The 12,637-nt window shown below is 44.3% G+C and overlaps 1 protein-coding gene across 6 annotated transcripts in view; it reads right to left on the reverse strand.

Moving 5' to 3' along the window:
* LOC311127648 (kinesin-like protein KIFC3) overlaps positions 1 to 12,637 on the reverse strand; it is a 66,254-nt gene that overhangs the window by 38,086 nt on the left and 15,531 nt on the right. The window contains exon 1 of one of the 6 annotated variants that reach the window (XM_084159480.1): positions 999 to 1,500. The exons of the other annotated variants lie outside the window; for them this stretch is intronic. Coding sequence (XP_084015606.1) covers positions 999 to 1,388 — 390 coding nt within the window. The 5' untranslated portion in view covers positions 1,389 to 1,500. Of the gene's footprint in view, positions 1 to 998; positions 1,501 to 12,637 lie in introns of those variants that run through there. 6 annotated transcript variants of the gene reach the window in all.

Here is a 12,637-nt window from a genome sequence, read left to right on the forward strand (position 1 = left end):
CCAGACTTGTGGAGGTCTACAATTGTTTTTCTGAGGTCTTGGCTGATTTCTTTGGATTTTCCCATGATGTCAAGCAAAGAGGCACTGAGTTTGAAGGTAGGCCTTGAAATACATCCACAGGTACACCTCCAATTGACTCAAATTATGTCAATTAGCTATGTCAATTAGCCTATCAGAAGCTTCTAAAGCCATGACATCATTTTCTGGAATTTTCCAAGCTGTTTAAAGGCAGTCAACTTAGTGCATGTACACTTCTGACCCACTGGAATTGTGATACAGTCAATTATAATAATCTGTCTGTAAACAATTGTTGGAAAAATTATTTGTGTCATGCACAAAGTAGATGTCCTAACCGACTTGCCAAAACTATAGTTTGTTAACAAGAAATGTGATTTGAAATTAAGAAAGACAGGAGGGGGAGAACATTTTTTCAGAATAAGGGAGAGAGGGAGAGAGAGGGAGGGAAAAGGAGAGAGATGGAGGGCAGGAAAATCTATTTGGCTATACACACCCAAGTGAGAGGTAGGAATGGGCTACGGTCATCACATTCCTCACTAACGTGAACCTCAAGGTAATCAATGGTGAACTGTCCATAATCACCCATAAACTACCACCCACATTCTTTCATTAGCCCAGAAAGGTTAAGACTGCTAGAGCAGCGCTTAGATTCTCTCTCCAACTCAGTCACACAAGCACATAATTACTTAAAATACTAAACCAACATGGTGCTGCTTCTCATTAAAAAGGATTTCAACATAATCTGCAATCAAATTTTAAACCTTGGGACTTCTGTACCACAATATTTATGATTGGTTTAATTAGATTGGTGCCTTATCTGTGTCTGTGAGACTGGCATGGGATTACAAACATACCGGTGCCTACGTGCTGGTTTGCACATCTGGGCACACCACTCTCCCCTCCCTCCCGTTCTCATTAGCATGCCCTCACCCCATCCCTCTCTGCTCCTTTCTCAAAACACCCTCTATCCCTCCTCTCACCTGCAATCGTTTTCTGCTGTCCGGCACATTCTCCAGGCTGCCTCCTCCGCATCCCAGCCTGCCCTGGCTGCAGCGCAGCTCCCCGTCACCTCTACGTTTGTCTGTGCGGTTGCAGCCTGCAGCCTTCCTGTCTACAGCAGGAGCCCTCTGCCTCTTCTCCTGAGAGAGGGCTACAGTCAACCCTCTCTCCCTCTCCCTGGGCCCCCCACCCCCTCCAAGACCTCCAGGCCCGGGGTCACTTGCCCTGCCTCCCTCCCCCAGCAGAGGGCCCTTGTCCCCAGGCAGCGTGGCGCCATCTCCAGCCTCTTTGTCGCCGGGCTCCAAGGCCTTGTGTCGGCTCTTAAAGAGGCTGTGGATACTCAGTACCACCAGGGTGCACAGCACGTACATGACCCCCCTCCCCCCGTGGAGACTGGCAGGTTGGTTCGCTCCGTTCTCCCCCAAACAAGGTCTCCCTTGTTTGAACGGGACAGGAACTGTTGAAGTTCCACAGGTTGTTATGATCGCTTATAAGCTGTTATTGTTGAGGTCTAGGTGTGAATGGCAGTCAAGAGCTCCAGGCGTATCTTCTGTGGTCCGAGTCCTTGCATAGTTGTCATCAGTTGGAGAGCTGAAGACAGTGTGAGAGATGGCAACAACTGTATCCACAACGAGAACAGTTCCAAAATTCTATCCTGTACTGTAGTGTCTGTACTGTACAATCTGTACCAAGTTCAAAGACGAAAAGACTACAAAAATCCAGTCTCCTCTCCTCTTTAAGGGCATTCACCACAATACACAACCCCGGTGCTCCTCAGAGGGCGCGAGAGGTTCCAGTAGGGAGTCTCACTTTCTCTCCTCTGTGTGTGTGTGTTGATCCCCTGGACAATGGCAGTGCCCTAAAGCTCATCAACTGTCTGATAATCCCCAAGTCTGTTCTCTGGTCAGCAGACGCAGACGAACGAGAGGTGAGTGAGTGTGATCCTCAGATACACACGGTCACACACACGTGCTTTTATATCTCACCTGTGTCACCTCTGTCCCTGTGCCTCTCCTAGCCCCTCCCACATCTTTGAAACACTCCCAAACACACCACCTTTACAGTTCCTCAGAACAACAATAAGGTTTTGGACCCTGTCCTGTTGTAAAGGTGATTGCTGTCCCGCTGCCAAGCCGGTGGAGCTCAGGTAACCCAAACCTCCAGGAGAGAAGGCTGGCTCAGTCTCTCCAGGTAACTACAGACACACACCTCGTCCATCAACCATACACAGAAACTAGTAGATATTATATCTACACCCAAAAGCAGGATCACAAGCAGATAACCCACTCAACCTTCACACACGCACCCAAACCCTTACAAAACACACACATGCACACAAACACACATCCAAAACCTTTGCACAAACTTCGAACTGTGTAGGAATGTCTCTGATGTTGATTCATCCTCTTCTGCCCTGCTAATATACTGGTTTACAGTCCAGTCCAGGATGGTGTAAAGAAGATTCTCATTAAATGATCAACAGGTCCAAAGTAATGCCTCTCCCCTTTCCCTCTTCCTGGTGCGGACAGCCGGGGGACTGTCCCGTCCTCTCTGAAAAGTACCTGGACAGAGAGAGGGGCGATATCTACACCCCTTCCCTTGTTCAGTTGCTCTCCATCGCTCTCTCCACTCATGCACCGAGTTGACTGTCCTATCATGTGCTGTTCTGCAACTCTCCAGAAAGAGAGAGAGAAAGTATCTTCATCCACTCTTGCGCTCACCCTCCCTCCCTGTGCTCTGTCCATCTGTTGCTGCGGGATAAGAGCTGGAATGGGACAGAGCCGGCCGTGCGCTGGTGATGTAACACATAATACACTATTGATATGAATGGATGTAAAAAGAAAAACCAACGCTGAGAGTGGAAAGAGTTTTTAAAAAGCTTCCCACCTACATCTGTTTGGATTTCCACCATATCAATTCAAACTGATCTCTGGGCTCTGAGGGGCGACCTCGTTAGTTGGTGTCCTGTATGCCTAACCGTCTTCCTGGTACGTGACAGCCCTGCACGGTAACGCCATGGCAACCGTGCAGCTATGGAACCAGGCCACAATGTGAACTGACAGTGTTGATCACGGCGGTTGAATCGTGATGTGCGGTCCAAGGCAGTCAGCGAGGTCACTGCGGTCACTTTGTACCCAGCGGTCCTGGTCATTCACAGTTCTAGTTTCCTGTTCTGTGACATACTGTAAACATGGAGTGGTTCTCTAGGCTAACTTGGTCCTACGGGGACAAAGGAGAAGTCTTCCGCTTGAGTGGTCACTTTCAGGATCCTAACGAAGGGGACGGGAGGGGACGGGAAGGGACAGGGCACACACACTTTGGGAGGGGATGAGCTACTACACACAATGAATAAAGCACTATGACTGAATGAATCCCAAACTGTTCAGCACAGTGACCCAATCCAGTTTTGTGACCCACCAAGTCAACAGGGTAAACATTATTCTGTTTGTAAATCCGTGACACTCCATTTAGCATGATATATTATGTTAGGTCACATTATGAATGGAATAGCTGATATACAATATCATACGAATTATAGGACGTATTGTATCATGGATGATGTAACTTATGATACATCTTGGAGGATGTATAGTGTTATTCGTCTTTCTCTGAGACCAGGTTGCTTGTTGCGCCATAACACAGGAGGATTATGGGGAGACTTTACGTTGGTGGTTAGGGGAACTAACGACTAAGGTTATGTTCATTTACGTAAAAGGTAAGGGGAACTAAAATGACAAATGTCAGGGAAATTTACATAGCAGGTTAGCTGAATTGGGTTAAGTTTAGAATAAGGGTTAACTAAAATGCTACAGTTGTCCCCGACGCGAACTCGCAACTTTTGGATCGCTAGACAGTCGCGGATTACGACGACCCATTCTCCTCGACCAAATAGGAATTAGACCAAATATTACAGCAAAATGTGTTCAACAAACCATTTGGGTAACACAATCCATGACAATACATGGCACGTGGCAGGCCAGCTGAGCAACCACTTGAAATGACCTGACTAACAAAAAAAGATTGCATAAGAATGTCACCACCATTTTAGACCTGTACCATCGGGAAGTATTGAATAGACCTGTCTACTCCACACACAGTAAACCCTTACAGAGTAAGGAAAGGCCACAGAGAGAGAGAGACTAGTAAACAAGGTCTGAGGTTCAATAGCAGGTTAAGTGGCTGATAAGTTTGAATCGAACCATAAAGCTGATAAGGCATGGGTGGAGTGATCAGATTTGTTTCCAGTGTATTAAAAGAACCATAAACTCAGCCTACATTACAGAGACAAGTCAAAACAATTACAGTGGGACACCTGGTGTGGTGTTACACAGAGTCAACCAGGAAGTCAACAAACATTTACCCTTGGCCTAGAGGTGAGCGTGTGTGTGAAAGAGACAGTGAAAGAGAGAATGTGCTAAAGTGTGAGAATGTGAAAGTGTGTGTGTGCGAGCGATCTCAGGTGTGTGAGTTGGTCTCACTGTAAGTAGCTCAGACCCCCTTTGGTTGGTTCTGGAGCTGGATTTGTCGTAAGCATTGATTTAGGGGAAAACTTCGCCACAGATGGAAATCACTGGCCTATCTTTGACTTCGCCATCTCCAAAAGATTTGGCATCTTCCATCAATTGCGGCCACGAATCTGCCATAAAAAAAATAGTTAGAAAGAATAAGATGAAGTTCCGGTAATATAGATAACTATTGAAAGATGGCTGATATGAGTTTTTCTACATTGTAATGGACATGGTGCAACCTATGGTAGGTAAGCTGCTGGCAGGCTTCGGCCGCAGTACAGCAAAGCCAAGTCAGCCCGTGCTCAAGGTTCTCACAGGGGAAGTGAAATGATAGGCTACAATGACATTGCTCATGATCATACACGCGGCAAATGACAATGACAAATTACTTGTTGGATGCATTAATTTTGCTGTTTGTGTTTCAGACTATTTTGTGCCGAATAGAAATTAATAGTAAATCATGTACTGTCATTTTGGAGTCACTATTACTGTAAATAAGAATATGTTTCTAAACAGTTTCTAAATGTGGATCCTACCATGATTACGGATAGTCCTGAATAATGATGAGTGAGCAAGAGACGCACAAATATCATACCACCCAGACATGCAAATGCATCCAACAAGTTTGTAGCGTCACAAGCTTGACGTAATCATTGTGTGCGAGGAATATGGGACCAAATACTACATTTTGACTACTTTAATACACATACAGTGGGGGAAAAAAGTATTTAGTCAGCCACCAATTGTGCAAGTTCTCCTACTTAAAAAGATGAGAGGCCTGTAATTTTCATCATAGGTACACGTCGACTATGACAGACAAATTGAGAAAAGAAAATCCAGAAAATCACATTGTAGGATTTTTAATGAATTTATTTGCAAATTATGGTGGAAAATAAGTATTTGGTCACCTACAAACAAGCAAGATTTCTGGCTCTCACAGACCTGTAACTTCTTCTTTAAGAGGCTCCTCTGTCCTCCACTCGTTACCTGTATTAATGGCACCTGTTTGAACTTGTTATCAGTATAAAAGACACCTGTCCACAACCTCAAACAGTCACACTCCAAACTCCACTATGGCCAAGACCAAAGAGCTGTCAAAGGACACCAGAAACAAAATTGTAGACCTGCACCAGGCTGGGAAGACTGAATCTGCAATAGGTAAGCAGCTTGGTTTGAAGAAATCAACTGTGGGAGCAATTATTAGGAAATGGAAGACATACAAGACCACTGATAATCTCCCTCGATCTGGGGCTCCACGCAAGATCTCACCCCGTGGGGTCAAAATGATCTCAAGAACGGTGAGCAAAAATCCCAGAACCACACGGGGGGACCTAGTGAATGACCTGCAGAGAGCTGGGACCAAAGTAACAAAGCCTACCATCAGTAACACACTACGCCACCAGGGACTCAAATCCTGCAGTGCCAGATGTGTCCCCCTGCTTAAGCCAGTACATGTCCAGGTCCGTCTGAAGTTTGCTAGAGTGCATTTGGATGATCCAGTAGACGATTGGGAGAATGTCATATGTTCAGATGAAACCAAAATAGAACTTTTTGGTAAAAACTCAACTCGTCGTGTTTGGAGGACAAAGAATGCTGAGTTGCATCCAAAGAACACCATACCTACTGTGAAGCATGGGGTGGAAACATCATGCTTTGGGGCTGTTTTTCTGCAAAGGGACCAGGACGACTGATCCGTGTAAAGGAAAGAATGAATGGGGCCATGTATCGTGAGATTTTGAGTGAAAACCTCCTTCCATCAGCAAGGGCATTGAAGATGAAACGTGGCTGGGTCTTTCAGCATGACAATGATCCCAAACACACCGCCCGGGCAACGAAGGAGTGGCTTCGTAAGAAGAATTTCAAGGTCCTGGAGTGGCCTAGCCAGTCTCCAGATCTGAACCCCATAGAAAATCTTTGGAGGGAGTTGAAAGTCTGTGTTGCCCAGCGACAGCCCCAAAACATCACTGCTCTAGAGGAGATCTGCATGGAGGAATGGGCCAAAATACCAGCAACAGTGTGTGAAAACCTTGTGAAGACTTACAGAAAACATTTGACCCGTGTCATTGCCAACAAAAGGGTATATAACAAAGTATTGAGAAACTTTTGTTATTGACCAAATACTTATTTTCCACCATAATTTGCAAATAAATTCATTAAAAATCCTACAATGTGATTTTCTGGAGAAAAAAAATCTCATTTTGTCTGTCATAGTTGACGTGTACCTATGATGAAAATTACAGGCCTCTCATCTTTTTAAGTGGGAGAACTTGCACAATTGGTGGCTGACTAAATACTTTTTTTCCCCACTGTAAGTGAATTTGCCCCAATACTTTTGGTCCCCTAAAATGGAGGGGACTATGCACAAATAATGCTGTAATTTCTAAACGGTTCACCCGATATGAATGTAAATACCCTCAAATTAAAGCTGACAGTCTGCACTTTAACCTCAAAGTCATTGTATCATTTCAAATCCAAAGTGCTGAAGTACAGAGCCAAAACAACAAAATTGTCACTGTCCCAATGCTTTTGGAGTGCAATGTATATATATATATTTTTATACAGACTAGCTAAAAGCAAAAGGTGAACATTTTCAAATTATCAAATGGTTTATGATCATTTTCTGATAAAAATAGTGTAGGTGCAAAAACATAAGTTTGCACTCCCAATTTTTATTTGCGCCATTGGCTCAGGCGACCAAGTGGACACAAGGCTGTTTGGCTCATCTCAGTCGTGAAGAGGAATAACTTTGTAGCTGTTTCTGATTAATAAACAATGCCATGCTGGTGGGTGGTAACGTTCAAATAAAACCCAGCCCTGAAATAAAACGTAGGCTGAAAATTATTTGTATGTCATATCATAGGAAAATACACCGCATTCACACGGATTTGTCACTTCAAGCACAAATGTATCATACTTTGACTAAAACTATGACTTTTTGACTTAAATCATTGTGCAACATCATGGGTAAGCTCTGGCCATCGTCATTCAGCTTGAAAAATTGGATTTCTACTGGTGTGGGCGTTTAAGCAGCTTACAGGAGAAATGTGCCACACTTCACTTTAGGGCTTAGGTAAAGGCTTTAACTCGGTCACCCCACACACACAAATATGGTAATAGAGGCCGTCTGAATTAGGGATGGACATATTCGAATATTCGAACGGACGTTAGTATTAGATTACTTGGGAGAATTCATTTTTGGAGAAGAAAGAAAATTATAGGTCTACTTTAACAATGAAAAGGCTTTTTCTAAACACAATAAAAATATCCATGTGACATTGTTACTTACAAGGATATACCATGACATTACAAATTCTTAAATTTAATAAAACAAACTTTTGAATGTAGTTTTTATGACATGCACCCCATAAAATGACAGGTAGCCTTCACACCTGTCTGTAGCTTGTTGTTTTTGTCAGCCAATCAAAGCAGCACTATAGTCAAAGGCTCAATGTGTAGGAAGTGAAGTGAGTTCAACGCAATTCAAGATGGAATTATGGAATTAAAAGTAAGCTGAGTTAAATGAGAAGGAGTATGCTACAACAAGCAGGTAGGATGTTGTTTAACAATCTCTGAATGGGGTTGGGGAGACAACGCAGCGTGTAGCCTGCAATTAGCCTAGGTAGCTAGCTAGCTTCTCTAGGCTACGCCAGTCAAGACAGGCACTGTTATATGGGATGATAAATAACATTGTGGCTGCTACAAGTTAGCTAGTCTTGGCTGTAGGGGTCAGGGAGAGTGAGGGTGAAAGAAAGGAAGGGGGGGGGGGTGAGAGGGAATGAGAGCGAGAGAGAGAGAGAGACAAACAGACAGTGTTCAGTCAGCAGAAAGCCTCAATCTTATAAACTCTTCGACTATCCCACAATGCACTGCACACACCCTTTTCATCTTTCTCAACTGGGCTATTTCAGAGCTAAATTACAGTGTGACAGCAGGGAGGGACAGGCACACACACGCACTTAATAACAGGTTAGAGGGTGGACCATCCCTGCCACGGTGTGGCCAACACGCCACTGACGTCACTCCGCTAAGGATGAGGTTTAAGAGGAAGAGGATGGGTGGAGAGGCAGCCAGACAGCCAGAGGGTGGGGAGAGAGAAATAGGACAGAGGGAGGCTGTTGAGAAACGGTGAAGGGGGAGAAAGGGGTAGGGAGAGTGACAGAAGGAGGAAAGAAGAGTGCCAAAATCCCACAAGAGAGAACCCTGAGGTTCTACCTCCTCCCCCTCTTCCAGTCTCTGTGCTCCCTCCCTGGTTTGCCCTTAAAATGTTTTACTCTCAACCCGTTACAGCACATTGTTCGACCTACAGACAAACACGCGTGTGGAAAACCGAATTGCCCTTGCAGCCTTTCTCAACATCTGTGACACACATGTTCCTCCTCTCATGGCTGTTCACACACCAAGACGACTCCCACTCAAAAAAACTGGCGATTAACACACAGGCCAGACTTAACTGCATATACACTACTGTTCAAAAGTTTGGGGTCACTTAGAAATTGAGCAAGAGGACAAATACATTAGAGTGTCTAGTTTGAGAAACAGGCACCTCACAGGTCCTCAACTGGCAGCTTCATTAAATAGTACGCACAAAACACTAGTCTCAACGTCAACAATGAAGAGGCGACTCCGGGATGCTGACCTAGGCAGAGTTGCAAAGAAAAAGCCATATCTCAGACTGGCCAATAAAAAGAAAAGATTAAGATGGGCAAAAGAACACAGACACTGGACTTTTTCTTTGCAACTCTGCCTAGAAGGTCAGCATCCCGGAGTCGCTTCTTCACTGTTGATGATGAGACTGGTGTTTTGCGGGTACTATTTAATGAAGCTGCCAGTTGAGGACCTGTGAGGCGTCTGTTTCTCAAACTAGACACTTGTGTATTTGTCCTCGTGCTCAGTTGTGCACCGGGGCCTCCCACTCCTCTTTCTATTCTGGTTAGAGACAGTTTGCACTGTTCTGTGAAGGGAGTAGTACACAGCGTTGTACGAGATCTTCAGTTTCTTGGCAATTTCTCGCATGGAATAGCCTTCATTTCTCAGAACAAGAATAGACTGACGAGTTTCAGAAGAAAGTTATTTGTTTCTGGCCATTTTGATCCTGTAATTGAACCCACAATTGCTGATGCTCCAGATACTCAACTAGTCTCAAGAAGGACCGTTTTATTGCTTCTTTAAAATCAGCACAACAGTTTTCAGCTGTGCTAACATAATTGCAAAAGGGTTTTCTAATGATCAATTAGCCTTTTAAAATGATAAACTTGGATTAGCAAACACAACGTGCCATTGGAACAAAGGACTGATGGTTGCTGATAATGGGCCTCTGTACGCCTATGTAGATATTCCAAAGAAAAATCTGCGGTTTCCAGCTAGAATAGCCATTTACAACATTAACAATGTCTACACTGTATTTCTGATCAATTTGATGTTATTATAAAATGGAATTTTTTTTTTGCTTTTCTTTCGAAAACAAGGACATTTCTAAGTGAGCCCAAACTTTTGAACGATAGTGCACACACACAAATACAGTGGGGAAAAAAAGTATTTAGTCAGCCACCAATTGTGCAAGTTCTCCCACTTAAAAAGATGAAAGAGGCCTGTAATTTTCATCATAGGTACACGTCACCTATGACAGACAAATTGAGGAAAAAAAAATCAGAAACTCACATTGTAGGATTTTTTATGAATTTATTTGCAAATTATGGTGGAAAATAAGTATTTGGTCACCTACAAACAAGCAAGATTTCTGGCTCTCACAGACCTGTAACTTCTTCTTTAAGAGGCTCCTCTGTCCTCCACTCGTTACCTGTATTAATGGCACCTGTTTGAAGTTGTTATCAGTATAAAAGACACCTGTCCACAACCTCAAACAGTCACACTCCAAACTCCACTATGGCCAAGACCAAAGAGCTGTCAAAGGACACCAGAAACAAAATTGTAGACCTGCACCAGGCTGGGAAGACTGAATCTGCAATAGGTAAGCAGCTTGGTTTGAAGAAATCAACTGTGGGAACAATTATTAGGAAATGGAAGACATACAAGACCACTGATAATCTCCCTCGATCTGGGGCTCCACGCAAGATCTCACCCCGTGGGGTCAAAATGATCACAAGAACGGTGAGCAAAAATCCCAGAACCACACGGGGGAACCTAGTGAATGACCAGCAGAGAGCTGGGACCAAAGTAACAAAGCCTACCATCAGTAACACACTACGCCGCCAGGGACTCAAATCCTGCAGTGCCAGACGTGTCCCCCTGCTTAAGCCAGTACATGTCCAGGCCCGTCTGAAGTTTGCTAGAGTGCATTTGGATGATCCAGAAGAGGATTGGGAGAATGTCATATGGTCAGATGAAACCAAAATATAACTTTTTGGTAAAAACTCAACTCGTCGTGTTTGGAGGACAAAGAATGCTGAGTTGCATCCAAAGAACACCATACCTACTGTGAAGCATGGGGGTGGAAACATCATGCTTTGGGACTGTTTTTCTGCAAAGGGACCAGGACGACTGATCCGTGTAAAGGAAAGAATGAATGGGGCCATGTATCGTGAGATTTTGAGTGAAAACCTCCTTCCATCAGCAAGGGCATTGAAGATGAAACGTGGCTGGGTCTTTCAGCATGACAATGATCCCAAACACACCGCCCGGGCAACAAAGGAGTGGCTTCGTAAGAAGCATTTCAAGGTCCTGGAGTGGCCTAGCCAGTCTCCAGATCTCAACCCCATAGAAAATCTTTGGAGGGAGTTGAAAGTCCGTGTTGCCCAGGTCCTGCCGTGTAGTTCTGGGCTGATCCCTCACCTTCCTCATGATCATTGATGCCCCACAAGGTGAGATCTTGCATGGAGCCCCAGACCGAGGGTGATTGACCGTCATCTTGAACTTCTTCCATTTTCTAATAATTGCGCCAACAGTTGTTGCCTTCTCACCAAGCTGCTTGCCTATTGTCTTGTAGCGCATCCCAGCCTTGTGCAGGTCAACAATTTTATCCCTGATGTCCTTAAACAGCTCTCTGGTCTTGGCCATTGTGGAGAGGTTGGAGTCTGTTTGATTGAGTGTGTGGACAGGTGTCTTTTATACAGGTAACGAGTTCAAACAGGTGCAGTTAATACAGGTAACGAGTGGAGAACAGGAGGGCTTCTTAAAGAAAAACTAACAGGTCTGTGAGAGCCGGAATTCTTAATGGTTGGTAGGTGATCAAATACTTATGTCATGCAATAAAATGCAAATTAATTACTTAAAAATCATACAATGTGATTTTCTGGATTTTTGTTTTAGATTCCGTCTCTCACAGTTGAAGTGTACCTATGATAAAAATGACAGACCTCTACATGCTTTGTAAGTAGGAAAACCTGCAAAATCGGCAGTGTATCAAATACTTGTTCTCCCCACTGTATGTATGTATGTATGTATGTATATATATATATATATATATCAGTGTTGCTTCCTAAGTGGACAGTTTGATTTCACAGAAGTGTGATTGACTTGGAGTTACATTGTGTTGTTTAAGTGTTCCCTTTATTTTTTTGAGCTGTGTGTGTATATAATATAAAAGGGAACACTTAAACAACACAATGTAACTCCAAGTCAATCACACTTCTGTGAAATCAAACTGTCCACTTAGGAAGCAACACTGATTGACAATACATTTCACATGCTGTTGTGCAAATGGAATAGACAACAGGTGGAAATTATAGGCAATTAGCAAGACACCCCCAATAAAGGACTGGTTTTGCAGGTGGTGACTACAGACCACTTCTCAGTTCCTATGCTTCCTGGCTGATGTTTGTCACTTTTGAATGCTGGCGGTGCTTTCACTCTAGTGGTAGCATGAGACGGAGTCTACAACCCACACAAGTGGCTCAGGTAGTGCAGCTCATCCAGGATGGCACATCAATGCGAGCTGTGGCAAGAAGGTTTGCTGTGTCTGTCAGCGTAGTGTCCAGAGCATGGAGGCGCTACCAGGAGACAGGCCAGTACATCAGGAGACGTGGAGGAGGCCGTAGGAGGGCAACAACCCAGCAGCAGGACTGCTACCTCCGCCTTTGTGCAAGGAGGAGCAGGAGGAGCACTGCCAGAGCCCTGCAAAATGACCTCCAGCAGGCAACAAATGTGCATGTGTC

Source organism: Coregonus lavaretus, assembly GCF_964263955.1.
Source record: "Coregonus lavaretus genome assembly, chromosome: 4".
NCBI classification, from domain to species: Eukaryota; Metazoa; Chordata; class Actinopteri; order Salmoniformes; family Salmonidae; genus Coregonus; species Coregonus lavaretus.